Source organism: Euleptes europaea, chromosome 5 (genome assembly GCF_029931775.1).
Source record: "Euleptes europaea isolate rEulEur1 chromosome 5, rEulEur1.hap1, whole genome shotgun sequence".
In the NCBI taxonomy this organism is placed as follows: Eukaryota; Metazoa; Chordata; class Lepidosauria; order Squamata; family Sphaerodactylidae; genus Euleptes; species Euleptes europaea.
Genome location: NC_079316.1, coordinates 41,875,260 through 41,898,243, shown reverse-complemented (window position 1 = coordinate 41,898,243; position 22,984 = coordinate 41,875,260). Strand labels below are relative to the sequence as shown.

The window sequence follows — 22,984 nt, the reverse complement described above, 5'->3', positions numbered from 1 at the left end:
GTTCAGGAAGCTTAGACTGCAGTAACTGTGCATAGGACTGCACTGTCAACCAGCTTGTGAGTAGACTAGCTTTTTTTTAAAGTGAAGCACGAAACAGCTAACTTATATTACGCTTGGTTTGAGGCTTATAAAGAATTTAATCCTAAATGGGAAATGTCTGATTTTTTAATAAAGAAGGGTATTACTATCTATCTGAATAGAGAAACTGAACTAGAAATGTTACGAAACCATACAGTTCAATATAAATCCCATTATATTGAGCAAACATTTTTACATGGACTGATCCATACTTACTGTAGGTAGAACAGAGGAAAATTAGTTAACCTAATCATGGATGTGAATCTAGATCTCAATGCGGTTTGACTACCTTAGGTACCATTATGCTTCCAAAAAACACTAATGATGTGAATATCTAGATTCTGATTGTAAATGAACTTTTTTCAGGTTGGAAGATGCCACAAGTCTGGTCAACCTTTATCACATGCTCCACCCTGATTGCCAGTCCGCAAGAGAAGCACAAGATCTCCAAGGGCTAGATTTAATTAAGGTATATATAGTTTCCTGCTTATGAATGTTAAAAAAAGCTAGAGAATACATCCATAAATACTGTAGGGTGACACAGCTGATTGTTGGCTATACTTAGCTTCAAGACAAGAATGAAGTATTGTGGTGCAGCTAAGATCAGAAGCAACCTATCTAAAAGCAGAGTTCTTACACTTGTATAACTTGCCATGTTGAATGTCAGAGCACTGTTCATAAAGTAAGGTGATAAAGACCTGTTAGAACAGTATTTCAAGATTACTTGCTAAACTAATGTTTAAGCTGTTGAACTTTTCCAAAGCTGCTTCATTCCTATTTTAATTCATTATAGACTTTTGTGAAGACAGAAGTACAGAGAGCTGGATATATTGAACTAGCACTTCGGGCTTATCAAGAAAATTTGCCTCAGTCTGAAGCTTCATAAAATGATTCCCTTGATCCATTTCATTTTGTGTGATATCTGAAGCCTCTAAAATGTACATAGAACTTAAATAAAATATTGTCACAATATTCCTATAGGATAAAAGACATCTGGCCTGTTTGATCAAGTAAGTATTCTACCTTTCCATTAAAATCGTAATTTTGCAAGTACAATACTTAGTATTGTAAGGACACTGAAAAGGAGTCTAAACTGTAAAGACGTTTATTGGGGAACAAGTGTTTGCAACAGAATCTAAGATCATCTAAACAACAGAAAAATGATTATTTGATGCATTTTACAGATCTGTTCCTACCTAGTTTACCCAACTTAAGTATAAAAAGGAATACGAGTGTAGGGAGAGGCAATTTTATAAGAAATTTGGTCATTTTTAAGAAGACTCAGTCGGACATCTCTTCATCCAAATTAATATCGGTAGTATCAATATCCTCCAGGTCTAAGTTATCCAAATCTTCATCCAGTTCCAATAGGGCCTAAAGCAGGAAGTGCAGAGTTAGATGCCTGGTATTTAACAAAGCATTGTGTATCACAACTGTAGAGGTCTAGTCCTGCTAACTGACACCAAGAAAGAAGCCTTCTTCATTCCGCCTGCTTATTCTGTGCAGAGTGGAAAAATTGAAACATGTTTGCTATCACCATCTTCAGCAGATGACATTAACACACAACTTACAGTGGTAATTAAAGCAGCTTTATAGACTGTACAAGTAAGTATAGTTAGCATTCCATAACAAAGCCAGAAGATATTTATATTGTGGTTATAGAAATTAAGCAACTGGACAAGATAGACTGGTACCATACAATTTTGCTGCAGAGTCAGAGTGGTGTAAGTAATATTAAGATACTGTGTGACAGTAGCATTTTAAGCAGGTAAGTAAAATATTAATGGCTTACAGGTTATGATTATTGTTGCATACAAGCAGGGTGAGTAGGTTTTTATCTGACATATGGGGAGTCAAGTGTAGGTATTTCATTGCTACCAACAATGGCAGTGACCTGTGTCAATGTTAGCTCGTTCTAGAGAAGACCTGCTCAGTTGAGAATTAAGAGTTGCACTCTGGGTGGATATTATGCCGAGGTCTTCTAGGGCTGCATTAAAATAATCAGAATCTGAAAACAGGAACGGCAAATCATACAAGTTTGCCTCTCTGGTTCTGTTTTGAAACTTCAAGTGTATGACAGCAGTCATCAATGAGTTTTCAGAATTGTGGGGGTTTGGGGTAGCTTTATGGCTAGGAGTAAAAATAGTGTGTGTGAAAGACAAGTCGAATAAGTGTCTGGTGTTAGTACATTCATGCAAATGCCATATATCCATGTTAAACACCTCCCAATCTGTTAGCCAGCAGCATACAAAGGTGCACTAAACTTGTATATTACAAACAATTTTTCCTTCTAAGTGCATGTAGTCATTTAAATCCAACTACACACTTCTGAAAGTTCTTGTTCACTACACATTTATCCCACTTATTGCTCAGAATGGGGTTATGTATACATTTCACCCACAACTCCTCATAGTTAAAAGGAAGAGGGAATGTGGGATGATGAGACTCACCCCCCTGTGATTTCCCTCATGTGAAATGACCAAAGCCACCTATCACTGTACCCCATCATTTTGTGCATTTTTGAAACTGCCAAAGAGGACATGAAAGAATGGAAAGATGGATGTCTGACAGAATAGGAGCCTCCCAACAGAACGATGTCTTTCTGTTTGGCGCACTTGAGTTTTTACCTTTTCATCTTTTATTGTTGCAATTGGGTCCGTCCCTGCAACCGGAGGCACTAGCACAGGCTTAGAAGTGGGAACTAGATCTTCCTCTTCAGACTCCTTATGATGAAAAATAAAAGGCTTTAAAATGGTTGCTGGGTCCTGCCTAAGAAAATGCTGGACCACCATTCTAACTTTCGATAGACACTCACAAAATACATATTCTGAATGACACAGCTGTCATGCAACTAAGCAATAATACTAATTCCTTAACAAAGGGCCCAGAATGTGTCCAACTTTCCCTATCCCTGCCGGTCACTTGCTTCTGCTCCATTTACCATTCTTGGGACTCCTGCTCTCTTGGGTGACTGCCTTTATGCACGGAATGCTGTTCCTGATCACAAGAGGATTCCCCTCCTCTCTTCCTTTCCCAAGTTTCCCATGAATCCTTTAACTTATCCCCCTGAAAGAACTTGTTCACAACTCAACCCTCATTACTCTTGTCATCAATTAAGATAGGGGCTCATTTTTTGTTTATGTTGTGTAATGTCATAGATATATGGTGCTGTGTGCCAAGTAACCTGAAAAACTGGATTTAGCCACATCTTGAATGACCTTACAAACCAAGGCCATATCAACTTTTGAGACAGTATGACCATATTCACACGCCTTAACTGGCCTCCTCTGGAACAGTTAAGGTAAGGAGCGGAATATTTTTTGGGAAAGCATACTCAACGTGCCAACTTTATATTTCTCAACACATTTCAGAAAGCTATGATGTGTTTCCTTCTTTCCATCTACAAATGCCACATGCAGTTACACTTTATACCCGTATTCAGCCAGCTATTTAATTTAGGGACGCAACATTGCCACTTTCATTACTTTCATTTGACATTTAGAAGGCTGGTTAATTTGATTTTGCACAAAAAAGATTAATATTAAAGTGAGGTTTTTAGAGCCATTGCTCAGTGCTATTTCAGAGTGCCTGCAGCAACTCGAAAGAAATAGAGCAATGTTCAAGATGGCAGGTGATTTATTGAAGCTACAGAAATCAGGCAAGCTTGCTGCAACATAAGTTATTTACATCCAAAACAAAAAGGTACTATTACATATTCATTGACACAATGCTTTACACTGCCATTCAAGACACTTTCAATGGTAAAGTGTGTAGAAAAGCAACAAAATTATAAAGCAATCAAAGTGAATCTCAAATACAGACATGACAAGCAATCCATTTGATAAACTTTTTACAACTACATGAAAAGCCGTGGTCTACCTGGCTTAAGTTACAATACAAAAATCTACAGCAGAGATTCTTGTTATCCCAGAATTTCATGAACACTGACCTGTAATGCTGCCTGTATTTGCGGTGTAAAATCTTTGGCTTCCTCCAATATGTTTCTCTCTTCATTTGGCTACCAAAAAGAAAAGATGAAACTGTTACATAAGTAGAAATTCTTGTGTAAATCTAACTCAACAAGAAATCTTGACTGCTGAGTCATCTGCCTGATTTCATATGCATTTGTTCACAACTTGCAACCACTTACAGTGACAAGTGGATATTCACTGGCAGGCCGCAAATCAGCGTTTGTTTGCTTTATGTATTCTTCAGCAACAAAGGCTTCCTTTAATCCAGGAAACAAATTTTCATATTCTGTGGGATCAGCCAGGGATTCAGCAGCTTTCTGGTTGACTTTAGAGAGATTTTCTCTCCACAGTTTCACAACCCTGTTGATGGGACACACATCTGTTATAAGTAAGATAGTTATAATTAAACCACTACTTCTAAACACACTTTAGAGATTTACCTTGAGACCTGGCTTGGCAAATATGTTCGCGCTAAGAAAGCAGCTTCTGGTAAGCGCCCGGTTTTAATCAAGAGATCAAGGCAACTGTCAAGCCTACAAAGATAAATTAGGAGGCATTTGTTCATCTGTTAATTTTTTGTAGTTTTTAACAGTATAAGGATTACTAATAGAAAGACATGAGTGTGATATAATTTGCAGCCATGCTGGTGTAATTAATGTTGAATACCCAGGGGGAAGAAAGCTGACAGGTTCTAGATCAAATCATGCCTGAACTCTCCCTACTTCAGTCACATCATGAGAAGACAAGACTCCCTGGAAAAGACAATAGTGCTAGGAAAAGTTGAAGGCAGCAGGAAAAAGGAAAACCCAACATGAAATGGATTGACTGAAAAAAGGAAGCCGAGGTCTTCAGTTTGTAAGACCTGAGCAAGGCTGTTAATGATAGGACATTTCCGAAGTCATTCATTCACAGGGTCACCAACAGTTGGAAGCACCTAGACTGCACATAATACACACACCCAGAGCCTAAAGTAATGCTATGACTCTGAAGCAAAAAGAGAAGCTCAGGCATAGGGGTGGTATAAAAGATCTAAGGCACAGGAGTGGGATCCAGCCAGTTCCCCCACCCCAACTCACATCTAATTCCCCTCCTTCCCTCATATCATATGTCTTATCTACGAAGGTTGCTGAAAGTTAAAAGAAAGTGCCAAAGCAGGACTACAGCTGAACATCAAGAAAACAAAAGTAATGTCTACAGGAGAATTACACAACTTAAGGTTGACAATGAGGAAATTGAAATTGTTCAAGACTCTCTATTCCTTGGCTCCACCATCAACCAAAAGGGAGACTGCAGGCAAGAAATCAGGAGACTGAAACTGGGAAGGGCAGCCATGAAGGAGCTAGAAAATTTTTTGAAGTGTAAGGATGTGTCACTGGCCACCAAGACTAGATTAATTCATGCCATCGTATTCCCTATTACTATGTATGGGTGTGAAAGCTGGACAGTGAAGAAAGCTGATAGGAAGAAAATAGATTCCTTTGAAATGTGGTGTTGGAGGAGAGTGTTACGGATTCTGTGGACTGCCAAAAAAACAAATCAGTGGGTTATAGATCAAATCAAGCCTGAACTGACGCTAGAAGCTAAAATGACTAAACTGAGGCTATTGTATTTTGGTCACGTCATGAGACGACAAGAGTCACTGGAAAAGACAGTCATGCTAGGAAAAGTTGAGGGCAGCAGGAAAAGAGGAAGACCCAACAAGAGGTGGATTGACTCAATAAAGGAAGCCACAGCCTTCAATTTGCAAGATCTGAGCAAGGCTGTCAAAGTTAGGACATTTTGGAGGACTTTCATTCATAGGGTCGCCATGAGCCGGAAGCGACTTAACGGCACTTAACACACACATCTACGAAGGGCTCACAATCTGCAGCATAACCTTTTTGATGGCCAGAGGGAACCTATTCCTCCTCCTTTCACCAGCCCAAAATCCCCAAACAGCTGTCTGGGTCCAATGCAGTATCTTCACTGCTGTTAAATGAAAACTCTGGCATAGTTTATCTTTGAAGTATCAGCTAATACTCAATAAAAATAGGGCTTGGCTGAAGCCACCAAGAATTTTTGTTAAGGCAATAAATAACCCCTGGAATGAAAATGACATATTTGAGCCCAAAACGTAAGCACTCCCATGACTCTTTATTGGCGCAATGCCGCAATAAATGTACTACTACAACACTCCCATTACATCACACAAAGATGACTGCTTGAAGTCAAGACGAAGGTTTGAAACCATCTTTCCCTTTATTTAAGAACAGTAAGATGACACTGTATATCGGACTGTCTGCTACTGACCTTCCTTGGAGGAAGTAGCTCATAAATGCTACATTGTTCTTCCCGTCTTTTTCTGCTCCTTCAGCCAGCTTGTTCACCATGCTGGTATTTCCTGAAGCTGTGGCCAAAAGCAACAAGCCGCCGTAGTCTTGTGCATTGTGCAGGCATTCCTGGGCAAGGCCAAACTGGCACTTACTGATTGCAAGCTCAGCAAGCTGCTTCCACTTCTGCTCCGACTGGGTAGATGAGAGAAATTCAACCGGTTTAAGTGTGTATCATATTTTGAATCAGAGGGGAGGGGAAACCACACGTTTAAACTAATTTATAGACATAGTTAGGGTCTTAGCTTTTTCTTCCGTACTTTCCCTCCTGCTTTGAAAACATGTTGCTTAATACAAGGTCAGTCTAAAAAATGCTGAGGGAGTACTTCTTCCATTACTCTTATCACCTAGGACCAATAAGCTTGCCTCCTCTAAAAAAGTCATCCTCAGTTAAGGCTCCTTGCTAAAAGCTAATCTCAGGGTAGACCAATACCTTAAATTAATCCTTCCATAGCCCTTCCCTGACTCCAGCTCAAGCCTGCCATAAAATAGCCCAGGAGGTCATTCTGTGACTTTGCATGCAGAACTCAACTTCTGTCATACAAATCCACTCTTACGCATTTTAAGATGACTCCTCTTTTTAATAACATGGTGTTAGCTTACCTCGGCTTCCACAGCAAGCTGATATGCAATCTTAAGTTCTCCAAGCTGAAGAGCAAGCTCAAAGCGATGTTCAGGGTCTGTAGATACTGCAAGAGCTTGCTGTTTGAAACCCTGGATTTTTCAACAACAGAACGTCAGACCAGTTAAAGAAGTTTCCTAGCAACCCAAAAGATACAGCTCTGAAAGCATCAGTATGTGTCCCAATCCCATACTGTCTGCTTGTTCTGAAAAACTATAAATGTCCGTATGCATTTACACACGTAATTTACAGATAATGTTCAACCTTGCTAAAGCCATTTATGATATTAATATTTAAGTTTAGTTATCATAACCAAGGTTTTATTTGGCAGATCACAGCAAGTGTTTTTACCTGCTTCTCGAGGAAGTGTGCAACTCTGGTCCTCTGTTCCTTTGGAATTGTGGGAAGAACTTTGTCAGCCATACTGAAATCTCTCCTCATCACAGCAGTCTGATACTCTAGCACTGAAACTAGCAAGGAATAACTCACTATGTTTAATTCTTTGTCACCCAGGTAAAGCCTGTTGTCTTTGGGGATGTACCCTAGTAAATACATTGTCCTTTAAACAAAGGAAGAGAGATAGATATATATTAATTTCATGCAGCTATAAACCAAGAAATGATTTAAGCAAGTCAGGCTCAGGAAATCATCTGACTGGTCTGATGCTGTTTACTTTGAGGGAAGAATACCTTGTTTGATGTGAAGCTTCGTGTTGCTCTGCAAAGCTCACACCACAACAGCTAATAGAGAAATCAGCCAGGGCAGAAATCAAGGGATTTTGCTTCAGCCCCAGAACTCTGGAACTCATCCACTTCCCTAAGCAGCAGCGAACTGGAGAAAACAAGCCAAGGGGAAGAGGCAGAGGGCTTGGAGTCTTGTGTGTGAGCAGCAAGGGAGATGAATTGTGTGACTATATGTGTGCAGTCACAAAGCTGTTAAAGCCACCCTGCACCCTAAATAGCATCCCAGCGAGAAAGGTCCATAGCACTAACAATCTCTGGCATAACAACTGCTCGTTGCCTCATGAATGGCACTGCTCAACATGTTCTAAACTAATGGCACTTACTCTAGCTCGCATACCACATCTGCAATGGCTATAAACCAGACTACCTCACTCTAGTAATACAGCTGAATACACTCTAGTAATTAAGTCTTTAATTATCAGAGTACCTCCACGCTGCTGGTGAAACTTAGCCAGCTTTGTGCATCTGGAGCAAGGGGAAGGGCTTGCAAGTCAGACTTACAACACAAGACGGCGTGCAAGCCTTCAAGTTCTCCGGGACTCATTATTAGACTGCATACCAAAACAAAGTTTCTTCTCTCTATTAAGAGTTTTCTTCAAAGCTGAACTCTTAACATTGCAAGTGGTTAGAACCCTTCTCTCTGCTAAGTTTAGTACTTGCAAGGAGTTTTGTTTTATGGGTTGGCATTCAGTGTGCTGCCCCATTCCACAACCTTATTCAAAGGTATATATTGATCGAGAACCCCTATATCTCCACATCTCTGATATAATCATCTCCAAGAAGTTGTATTTTAAAACTTAAAACTGCTAGTTTTAACTTGGACCTATATCAATGACACAAACGTCCCAATTTCTGAAGAGCTGCTTCTAACTTTCCCTTCCATCAGCCAGAATAGAGCCAGATGGCTTTAAAAGCCACCAAATTTAAAGCCCCTATCTCACAAACCATGAAGTCACTAAAAGTGTCATCCTATTTTTATGTATAGTTTGTCTCTCCACCGAGATTCATGGTGGATTACACCACATAGACCAATGCAATCAATAGGATGATACATCTAATAAGCAAAGTAATAGGACTAGGATTACAGAAATTTGGAACAGAGCAGTCATCTGAACAAAGCAAAGCATAACATGATAAACAACGTAGAACATGGCATGACAACAGCAGAAACCCAATGCATTTTGCTGGATCAATCTTATGATGCAGCCCCACTTTCTTTATAAAAATGCTCTCCTGAACAATTTGGTTTTACAAAGTTTGTGGAATGCTAGGAGTCTGGGAGCCTTGCTGACCTCCTCAGGCAGGCCATTCTATAACGTGGAGACCACTACAGAGAAGGCACACGTAAGGGCCGTTGTTGATTTTGCCCATTTGCTTACTCAAAGGTAAGCCCCATTTTTGTCCAATAGGACTTATTCTCAGGTAAGCATGCCTAGGACTAGAGATTAAGAGTGCTCCTGGCAAACGTGTGAAGCCTTGACCAATGTCTGAAGCTCACAGTACTACTGGGCGAAATGCCTGTCTTTTCTCTGCAGAGCCTGCTTGCTTGGAACTGGCCGGTAGCTGCAAGAGCCTGCTCTGTGTCGGCCTTATGCTGGGGAGAGAGCTGGAAGGAAGTAGAGGTCACGCAGGCGTTGCCTTTGAGCAGACCCCTCACTTGTGGAGAGAGGGTTCACAACACTGCTGGCTGTCTCAGAGCAGGTTTCTTCAGCTGGAAGCATAAGCACACTCTCCGCCCCTTGCTGTTTTCTCTTCCTGGCATGAGGCAGAGCAGTCTTATCCATCTTACTCTCACCTGAGCTGTAGGCCTCGTGCTGGGGAGAGAGCAAAGGAAGTACAGGGTGCTTGGGCTTCCCGCCGTAGGAACCTGCCCCCATTGGGCCACAAACATTTTGATGGGAGACTCCAAGACAGCGCTGGTGGCTGGCTCGGAGCAGGCTCTGGCAGTGGGAAGCCCGTGCTCCCCTTGCTGTCATCTCGATTTCTCCCCCAGCATGAAGCCTGCAGCTCAGGTGAGAGTGAGAAGCCAAAACTACTCTACCTCATGCCAGAAAGAGGGAGAAAAGAGCAAGGGGCAGAAATAGTGCTTATGCTTCCTGCTGCAGATGCCTGCTCTGAGACAACCAGCAGCACTGTGAAGGGGGATGTCTTATGTTCCAATTACGAAACATCCTCAGGGGGCCCCTCACTTTTAATCTTTAGGAGGTAGTTGAAGATTTTTTTAAATTTAGGACTGTCTGATTAATTTACTGCCAGTCCTGAATTGTGATTACAAGTTTTGTTTTTAAAGATACTTTATATTGTAAGCCACCTTGAAAGGTAGAAAGGTGGCTAATCAATGCTTTAAATAAATATGTGACCTCTACTTCCTTCTTGGTCTCTCTTCCACAGCAGCTTAAGGAAAAGAATGTGATTCCTCCAGGCACTTCAGCAGAGCAAGCTGGCCATGGAAAAGGGGGAGTAACCCCCACCCCCACGTCTAGCTTGCTCTTTTCCCGGGTTGCTGCTGTGGTGGTGCTTTCTCTCTCCTCTGAAGTCAGCTTGCTCTTCTCCCAGGAACGGCAGTTTGTACTCCCAGGAAGTACGTTTGTGTGTGTGTCGGGGGGGAATCTGGAGAGGTGGGCTCTTCCATCCTTAGCATGGGGCTCACAGCTCAGGGCAGCTTGCAGCTTATCCATCCTCCATTCCTTCCAGCAGCAGCTGTTTTGAGGTAGACACCACCAGCCAACCATGATCCCCACTGGGCAATGTCCTCACCTACTTTTCTGGAACATGAGGCAGGAGGCACATTGGGGAATGGTGTTCAGAAGAGTGGCATGGGGAACCTGAGCCACTGACTATCAGTGTTCTAGGATATCGTAGTATGATATGCTGCAACATACTTCATAACAGAATCCTTCCACACCAAGTAAAATTTATTTCCGATTGTCCAATCAGATACTCACCTGTCCAAATGTGCAATAGTGACAATTTCTCCTCCAACGTAGTAGTTCAGCCTGTTCACCGAACTGGTATAAATAAAACAGTCACCCACCCATAATCCTGTTTTCACAATCTCTTGAATTTCACCAAGGACCTAGGAGCAATAAAAAAAATGTTTGCCCATTATAATCCTAAGTATGCAATTGGACTGGATCCATCAAAAACAAACAATAGGAGTACAGTGGGTCACTTAACAGGTTCACAGTGCAATCCCAAACAACCTTCCAGTTCAGTCTTAGAAGGGTGTTATGCTGATTAGAATGGCATTGTTAGTAACAGACTTTTACATCGTGGAATTTTGGTCTGATGTATAAAAATCTACCAACTTTAGATACTTTTTAGAACAGATATTAAATCTACCCCCCCAAAAAAGAGGTATGCTTTAGTTCCCTTAGGGAACCTAGGGAAACCCTAGGTTTGCAGAAAGATCCCCCCAAATGGACAATGACAGCCAAGATCTTGCAAAAAAATCTCATGAGATCATGTTCAGCATTAGGGGGTTGCCTAGCAACCGAGGCACAAGGGAGGCTGGGGGGGGAGGGTGACTACAGGTGCATATGGGGTGGGATTGGAGAAAGTAGCGACCAGGAGGGGAAGGGAGAGTAGTAATGGGGAGAGCAGAGAAAATAAGGGCTTGTGGGGGGGTTTCCCTCCTCTGCAAGTCTTGCAGGTTCCCCACTTGTTATAATTGTATTTATATATCTCCACTTCATTTTTCCTAAATACAAGGCAACTAACAGAATATATATATATTTTCAGAAGAGGCCTTGCTTTTCTTACTCCGCCTCCCTCTGAATGGCTGTCCCCAATTGGGACACAGTGGCAACTAAGCCAGGTAGGTCAGGATAAAAGACCTCACTCTCCTCCCACTAAGCTGTAGAATGACTAGCCAGTGATGGAGAAGCGAGATGCCAGGAGATAGATGGGCCAGGTGACCCAATGGAAAGGACCTCTCTCTCTGTTGCCCTTCTGCAAATCTTCCAAAATGGTTATTTGATTTTTAATCCAACCTCCTTCCAAAAAGCACAATGATGTGTGCCCCCCACTTCCCACTTTATTCCTCAAGACAAGGGGATATCAAGTAGGATAATCCGGGAAAGCAGCTGACCCAGAGAACAACCTGTAGGAGTGGGAATTTAAACCTTGGTCTCCCCTCTCCTAGTAAACTACTTGAATCATTATACCATGTTGGATTGCTAAAGCATATGCCATATTCAGAAACACTGCTAGTGATACACATTTATATAAAGCTGCAGATCGTCATAAAATGCATGTTTATGACTATTGCTCTGTAAGTCTAATAGCTAATCTTCAGAGCCCTTCTCATATATTCTGACTTCTACTATCTTGCTGCAGGACTACACCGTACACAAGAAAAATGGTGTGTCTTTCTGTAGGTATCTTTAACATTTGTCACTACTCTTGTTATCTATAGGACAAGGGATCAGATCCTTGTTACTTATTGTAACCAAAAGTAGTTACCTCAAAGGCATCTTCGATGCCATCTTCAGTGACTCCTTCATGTGTCTCCTGAGCTGCTGCAACTTTCTCAGAAATGTATTTCAGAATGAAGAATGATTCTTCTGTGGCTATACAAACGAGTTCACCAGAGTCAGACCAGAAAATCTACAGTGAAACAAGTAAAGGCCTTTAAAGATATGGGCTACTACAAGTATAATGAGCCAAAAGAACACTGGTTTTGGCAATAACTACTGAAGAACTTTTATTCTGCTCCCAAGAAATATACATTGAAAAAAAAAATCCCTGTTCTGCATGGTATATCAAGAAAAAAACTCACGTGTTTGGGCTGGATTTCAATTCTGCGTATTAGTTCTGTATTTTCCCAGTCATAAAATGCCAAGCCATTGACAGATCGAACACCCAGTAAGAACCCACCATAGATACCTGCAGAGAACATAAAACTTAGCAATTCTCAAAAGCATTGCCGAATATAGCAAATATTGGCATGGGGATAAAATTCATCACATGCCTTCTGCTCCGAAGTCAGGCTTAAAAGATTTCTTCTCTTTGAAGTTTTTAAATATCTTGACACTGCTGTTGCTTTCCCTGATTGCATACCTGCATACAAAACAAAATAATTCATTTTAAGTCAACTTCTTATTCACCCAGAAAGATCAAACTTTGCACATGCGCACACACACAGGCAATATACAGCCTACCAAGATTTACCTTTAGGCCGAAATACTAGAGTTTACATTTTTTTCCCCCCAACATCACCGTCTTCTGGGACCCAGGAAAGGATTGAATTAGTGCAAATTGCCCCAACATAACCCTTAGACTATACTGCCCAGCCATACACTTCCTTTCCTTCTTTGCTCCTGTGACCCATAGGTCCTGAGCAGTACCAAGGCAACCATACAAATACACACACCCTTTCATTTTTTACTCGCTTACTAAGTTTGTTTACCATCTTTCAATACTGATTTTCAAAGTGGTTAATAGAAACAATTGAACATAGGGAAAGCACATGGCAACACCACTTACTCTGAAGAATCATGCGCCCACGCAAACTCCTGAGCAGAACCAAAACTCTTGTTTCTCAGCGCCATAGCCGTGTAAATGATGTATTCACCATCTCCACACACTACTACAAACCTGGGAAAATGTTTTTTTTAAAAAACAACAGTAAATTAAGTATGCAAGAAGCATTACACAAGCGCTTATAAGGAAAACGCACAAACACACAATCAAAGTGTCTCTAGCTTTAAAGATAATTTAAGCATTTATCTCCAGAAAAAAGAAATTCCTTACCGCCCATTAGGATTGTGCTGAATTGTCTGAGGATATATTTCACAGCTGCCCATATCTTTCACAGCAAGAGGCAGTCTCTCCCCATCTTTGATTTCAGTGTCTCCCATTGCCTTCAGGTTAGCCTGCTGAATTTCTGAGTGCTTAGCCCAAATAATCTTTCCATTAGCATCCATCGACATGGCAGGCTCTTCACGGCCAAGCTAATTAGAAAGGACCAATGAAGAGAGCTGAAGTAAACACACAATTCCCTGTATATCTAATACACTGATTTGCATAAAACTTGCTGATGCTTGCAATTACCGTAACATTTAAGCTTCCAAATGCAGTCTACCAAATAAATTTTCTGGTTTCTCACTCATGTATAAATATTCAACTAGTAGACAAGCAGCACATATTTTTACAAGAATAAATACCTTAACGATGATGCTTCCTTCATCATATCCCAGAGCCACATTATTGGATCCTCTTAGGCTTGCCACACACCACACCCGCTCCATGCCATAGTTCAGTGTACTTTCCAGGCGGTATGTGCTTGAATGCCAGATCCGAACAGTTCCTGTGGGAAGTGAGAGAAGGCACTCAAGTGAGAAAAAGCCTCAACAGGGATACTGTATACAGTATTATTTAGACATGCAAGACAGCGTGCTGTAGTGGTTAAGGTGTTGAACTAGGACCTGCGAAAACCAGGTTCGAATCCCCACGCACACCATGGAAGCTTGCTGGGTGACTTTGGGCCTGTCACACACTCTCAGCCCTGACCCTGGCTAATACTTGGATGGCAGACCTCCAAGGAATAGCAGGGTGACATGTAGGCTGGCAATTGCAAATCACCTCTGAACCTCTCTTGCCTTGAAAACCCTATGGGGTTGCCATAAGTCAGCTATGACTTGATGGCACCCCCAAAAAACCCCTCTAACTTTTTTTAAAAGTAAGCTGTGTAGGGTAGAAAGAGATTCAAGATGCAAAGATGACAAAGAGCCTTGAGATGCTCAATTGTCCAGGAAAAGAAGAGATTAAAACTAGAAGGCGAAGAACCAAAACTAGTAGAATGGCAGACAATTTGCTTGTGCCTTAGGAATGGCAACAAAGGCAGTCACCTGTTACTGAGAAGCCAAGGGCTTTTGCACTTCTTTTGTTATTAGATGTAGTAATTTACAAGCATTTGAAAGAAGTAAAGCACAAACTACTTACAGCAAAGTTCTAACTGCTGAAAACATGATCACGAAAAACAAAAACGATTATAAAACTAACATGACAACTAGTTCTCATGGTTTATAGATTAATAGGAAATTTCAATTTACCATCTTCAGAGCCAGTGATGATTATGGGAAGTTCAGGGTGGAAGCTAACACAGGATACATTTTGTGCATGACCTTCCAGAGTTTGCACACAGGTTTTATTCTGGAAGGAAGAAAAAGTGAAAATGCCAATAAAGACTCAACAGCATCTTTAACATCTGTGTTCTTTTTACTAAATACTGGTAAACATAATGGAACAGCAGAGTTACAAAAGCACAGTTACTTAGATCCAGGAACAATCAGTCTTTAATTGAGTATGTTCACACATCATTTTCATTTAGCCCCTCCTCCAATAGATCCCACTCATCTATTTCATAATACACAAAAAATGTTTTAGGAACAACAGGACATAACATACCTGATAATCCCAAATCTTTACAAGGCGGTCATCTGCTCCTGAAATTAGGTAAGGTTTATCTCCCCCACTATAGTAATCAATACAATTTACTCCCTTCTCATGGCCTTCCAAAGTGAAGTTGGGTGAAGAAGAACCAAGCTGCCAAACCTTGCAAGAACACAAAGTGATTATGCTTAAGAATTGTTACCAGATCTTTACAACTCTGCATCAAAATCCCCCCACCTTTTTCCAGAAATTGAGAAGTAGGGGAAGACACAGCACACATACAGCTGCTTGCTAACTTCAAACAAATATGGAAATTGAAGACATCACTAGATTCTGAAGCCAATGACTGGATTAAATCCAACACAGATGGATTCCCCAAATGCAAGATCAAGTGGAAGTAAAAGTCTGCTTTTCAGGGCCAATCTACACATTCTACTCACCACTTCAAGTTGTTTCTCAAAAGGAATTCATCCCTATCCTGGTTATCATCACTATCATGCTGACCCCACATCTCACTTAATGTTGCTGGCTGCCACTGGCAGAAATGTAAATTACCTCAACATGACAGCCATCCACATGGTAAGCAGTTCTGAACACTAAGCCCAGGAATCAGGCTATCATGCTATTTTAAGCAGAACTTGCCTGGCAATCATAACATATGCATGAACTTTCATGCTGGACACATCAGTGTCAACCCCCACCCCACCCAAATACTGTCCAAAGCATTAGAAGCATAAACAGCAGTCCACACCACTTCCCCTCCACTTCTGGAGGCTGCTCCACTTTTGGACCCTACAGCGATTTACAATATAATTTTCATGGTCTACAATATAAAAGGAAGGTTCTATATTTCACTACAAACCTCCAGGTAAGAGATCAACGTACCTTGATCGTCCTGTCCAAAGAGGCACTAGCAAACTGGTTATTATCCTTAGGGTTTATGACAATCTGCATCACATAATGAGTGTGCCCTTCAAACACTTGAGAACAGGACCATTTTTTGTCCCAGTCCCAGAGTTTAATAAGCATGTCATCTAGGAGGGGAAAACAGTATCGTTAATGCAAGATTTTCATCATCTTTTAATACCTGCTTCATAAACATCTTAAGCCTGTTAATTACACACAGTAAATTTAGTAACAAAATAACTGGGGTGGGGTGGGGGGAGAGGTGACCATCCAGCCTGAAGAGTTCCATGAGACCCAAAAGGTTTAATTATTATTCAGTTGCTCTGCTTCTTAAACTATTCTTGGCAACATCACCTTTTGGAAAAACTTCCACCTTTCCAGTGAAAAAGAATTTGTGCTAATCTTTAGCACCCTGACTACATCCTTCAGCTAGGAACATGGGATTTGAACATGTCATGCCCAAGTGCTTTTGAACAGGATCTAACAACTCCCCCTTTCTTCTTCCTAGAGATAATCCCACTGAAAAAGATTCAAAGCCTCCCCCCTTCCACTTTGCCCCCCCCCCACTGCTGATCCTTATGTCCAATGACTGCCAGGGGCATGTTTTTGGGATGAATGCCACACAGCAGTGGAACATTTGTAGCAGGGAAGCTCACATCTGCAAGTGCTGCTCAGTAAGATCTAAGCTAGTGTCTACCTCCTAGCAATTCATGTTCAGGTGCTCTCATTACAGAATTACAAAAGGATACATGGGAAAAATATGGAAATAATAATACAACAAAGTTAAATTCATACCACTGCTGGTTAGAATGAAAGACTGTGTAGGATGTACAGCAATACAGCGGATGTAATCTGAGTGTGCTTCAAACATGTGAACTCTTTCTAAAGTGTTGTAGTTGAAAACTCTGATTTGCATGTCATCCTATGGAAGAGCAAAATCCCAATGAAAATCACTTTCTCTGTATATATGGAATGATCATTCATATAGTATTTAAAATTCCAGAAATGGTTGTTGTTTTTTTAAAGACAGATGAGTCAGTACCTCTTCAGATTTTTAAAAGAAAAAAGTTCACACAAGAAATCAGTATATTCTTCAATCATACTATTATTCCTTAAATATATTGAGGGTGTGTTTTGTATACGTATCACCTTTTAGCCCTCCCACCGTCCCCAAATGTATATTATATCTAAGTAGTTTGACAATTTAGTGCACTGAAAGACCAGTAGTGGAGGAAAATATCCAACTACACACACTTTTTAGTGATTACTAGCTTCAAAATTCCAATACAATTACAAACTACAAAAAAGTTGATAACTTACAGCTCCTGTAACAACCCAGTTCTTCCTTGCCACAAATTTAGCCGCTCTGACTGGCAGATCACATACTTCAAAAGTCTTCACTAGTGTCTGAAAATAAAAATTTAGATTTCACTTGAAGATGTACTCATGCAAAATGGCTTTCTAAATGTCTTCGGCTATTTTTCCACTCACCAGAATCTGAAAGGAAATAACAGTGAGATCCTAGGCAGGGCTACACCTTCCCAAGTCTACTGAAGTCAACAGGCTTAGAAGGTTGCAACTCGGTTTAGGGTCACACTGTAAAAGTTCATGTAAATATTTCTAGCATTATGGCTCATCTCACTCATAATGTGAAATCATGATTTACAGCCCATTCCTGAAGGGGGTAGTTAGTTGACAGCCAGGAGCAACACAACTGTGCAAAATAAGTGTATTAAAAAATAGAAACCCATGAAACTCTTCCATGGAGTTACACAGGACTCCACAGCTATTTTGCTGGCATAGCAATGTTGCAGCATAGAAGTATGTTCGCAGGCCGAAAGGGGTCTGGGAGTTGACTAACGTCAGCTCTGCCCTGGGAACACCCCCCCCCCATGCTAGCGCTTGCTTCTGGGATTTTGCTGCCTGCAATGTGGCATTGCTTCCCGACGCTGGCGTGAGTGCCCCCCAGACCAGCACCCGTGCCACTTACCATGGCGCAAAGTGGCAGGGATGCCAGCACGGGGTCACGCCAGCTCCTATGCCACTTCAGGCCCCTCCTTTCAGGATTGCATGGTTAGTGTGATACGAGAAAGTCTTAGGCTTAGATACACCTCTATCTCTCTCTTCATACACTGCAATTCCTTTCTTGTTTCAAGACATACCCAGCAAAGATGGAAAGGAGGAGTGAATGACTGTCATTTCCAGTTCTGGTTTCATGGGCAATGACCAATCAATCCATGGTTTCCAGTTCTGAAACTATGGTTTCTTCCAAATAGGAAAGAAGGGAGGGTATTGCAACACAACAGGAGAGTGGCACACACATAAGCCCAAGACTCATTCTATTCATTTATTTACTTAATTTAGTCTCACAACCCTCCCATAAACCCATGCATTGTTCTGTTCATGCAGACATATCTAGATCAGAAACAATATATTCAGATTAAGTCAATAACAACTTCTTATAGTACCTGCAACTGCTTGTAGTCCCTTGGTGTTTTGTTTCGACAAAATGAATCAGAGAAATTTAATGAAGCCAAGACTAGCCTGTTGAGTTCAGCAACTATACTTTATAAGAAAGATACATTTAAAGGTAGCAAAACCAAGAATTATTATGAGCATAAAGCTGGAAATTCTCAACGCCTGAGACTTCTTTTCACATTTTATTGCCAGGAGACAAATGTCAATCATGCTCACATACATTTTCACTGAACATGAAAGCACATAAAGCTGCTTTATACTGAATCAGACCATTGGTCCACCAACATCAGTACGGTCTACTCAGGCTGACAGCAGCTCTCCAGGGTCTCAGATAGAGGTCTTCCATATTACCTACTGCCTGGTCCTTTTTAAAAAAATTGGAGATGCTGGGAATTGAAGCTGAGACCTTCTGCATGTAAAGCAGAGACTCTTCCACTGAGCCGCCCACAGTCCCTCCCCATGCCTTATATCAAACCCTTACCTGTGTTTCATGGTTCCAAACACAGACACTCCCATTGTAAAGACTAGCCAACATCCATGGCTCTGTGGGATGCAAGTCCACACTCTTCACTCGGTCAGATCGAGCTGTTAGTTTACGCTTTATATCAAGTCGAAGAGGCTAAAACAGCAAAAGAGGTTAAGAGTGTAATTCAACTGCATGAGAAATTTACGTTTTTTTAAGCAATGTAATTTCTATATAAGGTACATGCACCTCATTGCCTCCATCTGCACATCAGCTTACACTCTTATTGGCACTGTCTAGAATGGTCAACAGATCTAGTCTAGTTCATACTATGAACAGCTCCAGTCTATCACTACTGGATCATTATTTTTATGCATGAAAAAATGCATTCTCATAGGTCCACGATAATCAATGGATAAAGAATGATCCTGGATGTGAAACATTTTTAGATACAGAAACAGCTGTAAAAAAAAGGTCCAGAAATTCTGGAGCCATGAGAAAAAACAATGGGAATGGAACTTTTAGGAAAAAAATGAAATATATGCAATACGTTCCTAACAAGCCTAAACTTATTTTACTGTTTTAGCAACATAAAATGCATTCTTTATAACTCAGTTAGCATATGAAATTGTACTATCTGTCATATTTATTGATTGTATACTTTGTTTAGTTTTCTTGGAGGTTTTTAAGCAGAGGCTAGACGGCCATCTGTCAGCAATGCTGATTCTATGGCCTTAGCAGATCACGAGAAGGAGGACAACTTGGGCATCTTTTGGGTATAAAGTAGAGGTCACTGGGGTGTGTGTGGCGGAGGTAGTTGTGAATTTCCTGCTTTGTGCAGGGGGTTGGACAAGATGACCCTGGTGGTCCCTTCCAACTCTATGATTCTATAATTAAAACTGCAAATATACCCAAAGCTTTAGAAGCTGCAAACCATTGCACCCTATGATACTTTAGCACATGTACAGTATGTTAATTTTACTATCAGGAAGGCAGAAAAAAGTTGAAATTAGTAAAAAAAGAAAAGGTGTATTATTTGGACAGAAGCAGTCCCATACAGTCATAATAGGAGTACCAGCATATTTGGATATCAAGTTTAACTTTATAACTCTGAAAATACTGAGCTTTCAAAATAATTTATTATCAAAAAAAATATAGCATATTAACTGTTGCCAAAATTATTCAAATTTAAGCAATAAACATATCCTTGAAAATATATTGTATGCATCTACAGTACACATTATAACTATCATCTAATGCTATAAACTGTATGACATAAAAGTCATGCCACACATTTTGTGAGAGTAAAGATTTGCCTTAAAAAGAATTTCATTCATTCCAAAAGACAAAATACTTCATAGGAGAGTTTTGTTCTGTGTGGGGGTTACCGCATTATGTATTCCCAGCGATGTATCAAGAGTTTGAAAATGTTATAAAAAAACATCGCTTTAAAAGGGTTTTTGGATACCACGGCTAAAAAATGGTTGGAAGATGTCTTCACAGCTAAAGGGGCTAAAGTGCGAACAGTATTTTTGCAACAATTTCAAACTCTTAATAAATCGGTGGGAATACACTGAAAGTGTGAACAGAATTTTTTATAACATTTCCAAACTCTTGATACATCGCTGGGAATACCTAGTGCGGTAACAGCTGTGTGTATGTGTTAAGTGCTGTCAAGTTGCTTCTGACTCATGGTGTCCCTATGTATCACTTGTATTCCCAGCGATGTATTAAGAGTTTGAAAATGTTATAAAAAATACTGTTCGCACTTTGTTTGGCCCCTTTAGCTGTGAAGACGTCTTCCAACCATTTATAAGCCGTGGTATCCAAAAACCCTTTTAAAGCGATGCTTTTTATAACATTTTCAAACTCTTAATACATCGCTGGGAATACAAAGTGCGGTAACCCCCAAGGTCCTAATATTAACAGCCTTGCTCAGGTCTTGCAAACTGAGGGGCGTGGCTTTCTTTATAGTCAATCTACCTCATGTTGGGTCTTCCTTTAACTTGCCTTTAACGTTTCCTAGCATTATTGTCTTTAGCAGTGACTCTTGTCTTCTCATAATGTGACCAAAGTACGATCACCTCAGTTTAGTCATTTTAGCTTCTAGGAACATTTCAGGCTTGATTTGATCTAGAAACCAGATTTGTTCTTTTGGCAGTCCACAGTATCCGTAACACTCTCTTCCTACACCATATTTCAAAAGAATCTACTTTCTTCCTGTCAGCTTTCTTCATAGTCCAGCTTTAACACCCATGAATAGTATTAGGGAATACTATGGCATGTATTAACTTGATCTTGGCTACCAGTGACATATCCTTATGCTTAAGAATCTTTTCTGGCTCCTTCATGGCTGCCCTTCTCAGTCTCAACCTCCTTCTGTCCTTTTGTTCTGTACTAAACAAAATTTCCCAATTTGCCCTTGATAAAATGGAAGAAGTATGAGTAGGAGAGAAAAAACTTGCTTCTCAAATTTGTCTGTTACATGACCATTACCATGCTGCTTGTCCATTCTGTGCAAACACATGGATACCAGGTTACCACCTCCTTAATGCTACAGAGAGCATGCTGTGATAGCAGCACCACTTTTGAGCATTTGCACATTCCCAGTGGTAGATGCAAGCAAGTAATTGACCGGGAAATAGATCTAGGGGGGAAATGGAATTTACCACTCACACTGTCAGGTTGAGCTACTCACCATGACCCCAATCTCTTTTCTAGTTATACACTGTAATACAGTCTGAAGTGCCGGAAAGGCAAGGAATACATTCTCAGTGGGAACAGAGATCCACCCCACCGGCTCTACAAGGGAGTCAAGTGAAAACCCTCAGATTAGGGTTCCTGTCATTTGTGATCTGCACAGAAAGGGGAGGCAGAAAGCTAGACAGCAGACTTCCAGCAAATTTCCAGCAGGTTATCCAGCATCTACCAGTTACTAGGATTCTTGTAAAGAATGCCAAAGTCAGTGAATCTTGGTATGATCCTCCCATTTTAAGTACAAGTGCATGTTTAGGATATTCTAATACAAATTAGCTATTCCTTAGGAGTGTGCACTCTTGCTTGGCATATCTAAATGCATCCGGGAACCACAGAGATTCTACTTTCAACAGACCATTCCAGACTTAAGTCAGCCCACCTCAGCTATACTGCACTGCACCTGGTAAAATAGGCACAGTTGCCTCAAGCAGATCTCTGGAGAGGCACCACAGAAACTTTCTAAATAAATAAATAATCTGGTGTTACAGAATAAGTAACACTTTTATGAAATGGCTACCTTTTCCTGGGCAGTGGCTCTGCCTATCTGATGCATGTCACAGACAGATTTTCCCATCCAAGGAACCTTCATGCCAAGAAAAAGAATAACAAACCTATCGCGGCTTAAGCGTTCACGAATCAGAGCCCACTTTGTCACAGGCATGAAACAACAGAGGAGCAGGTGGGAAGGAGAGGTTATTTTGTAGCTATAACCCCCACCCCACCCCCGCCGAAGGAACGTAACACTTTTCGTGCATCCGACAACATGGGACTACAGCCGACGAAAGCATCTGCCACAGTAAATAGAAATCTTTCTATTTCGGTCATATCACATTAAAACGGCTACCTTTCTAGAAGCACCTTCTCTCCTTAAAAAGGAATAAAAACGACTTGGAGGAGGAGCGATAGGAAGAAGCAACGAGGCGCCCCCCCCCCCCCAGCACCGCGGGAGAGGAGAAACGGTGCAGGACTTCTATCCCCCCCCCCCCACCCACAAATGACAGGCCTCAGCCATTGCTCAATGCCTGCTCCATCCCCACTGGCCATGAGGAAGGGTCAAGCCCTTCCCCTCCCGCCGAGAAACACCCCCTCTCCGGCGGCCCCCAACTCACCATGGCTTCGGCTCCCTCGCAGGGCTGCAGCCGCCGCAGGATCCCAGGTTCGCTTCCCAGCCCCAATTCACCGACGTGGAGCTTCCGGCTCCG

The 22,984-nt window shown here is 41.2% G+C and overlaps 2 protein-coding genes across 2 annotated transcripts in view; one reads left to right on the top strand and one right to left on the bottom strand.

The window, feature by feature from the left end:
• MRPS22 (mitochondrial ribosomal protein S22) overlaps positions 1-1,559 on the top strand; it is a 9,181-nt gene extending 7,622 nt beyond the window's left edge. The window contains exons 7-8 of the mRNA XM_056849362.1: positions 445-547; positions 872-1,559. Of these exons, the coding sequence (XP_056705340.1) occupies positions 445-547; positions 872-964 (196 nt within the window). The 3' untranslated portion in view covers positions 965-1,559. The remainder of the gene's footprint in view (positions 1-444; positions 548-871) is intronic.
• Positions 1,168-22,984, bottom strand: COPB2 (COPI coat complex subunit beta 2). The gene is made up of 22 exons (XM_056849363.1): positions 22,892-22,984; positions 19,044-19,181; positions 17,405-17,491; positions 16,880-17,006; positions 16,064-16,212; positions 15,194-15,340; positions 14,839-14,938; positions 13,951-14,093; positions 13,538-13,737; positions 13,271-13,381; positions 12,756-12,844; positions 12,564-12,670; positions 12,248-12,391; positions 10,729-10,859; positions 7,392-7,599; positions 7,022-7,132; positions 6,339-6,553; positions 4,490-4,582; positions 4,229-4,409; positions 4,028-4,096; positions 2,706-2,801; positions 1,168-1,452 (listed from the first exon to the last, which is right to left on the bottom strand). The coding sequence occupies exons 1-22, from the start codon at positions 22,892-22,894 to the stop codon at positions 1,360-1,362; spliced, it is 2,742 nt and encodes a 913-aa protein (XP_056705341.1). The 5' UTR covers positions 22,895-22,984; the 3' UTR covers positions 1,168-1,359.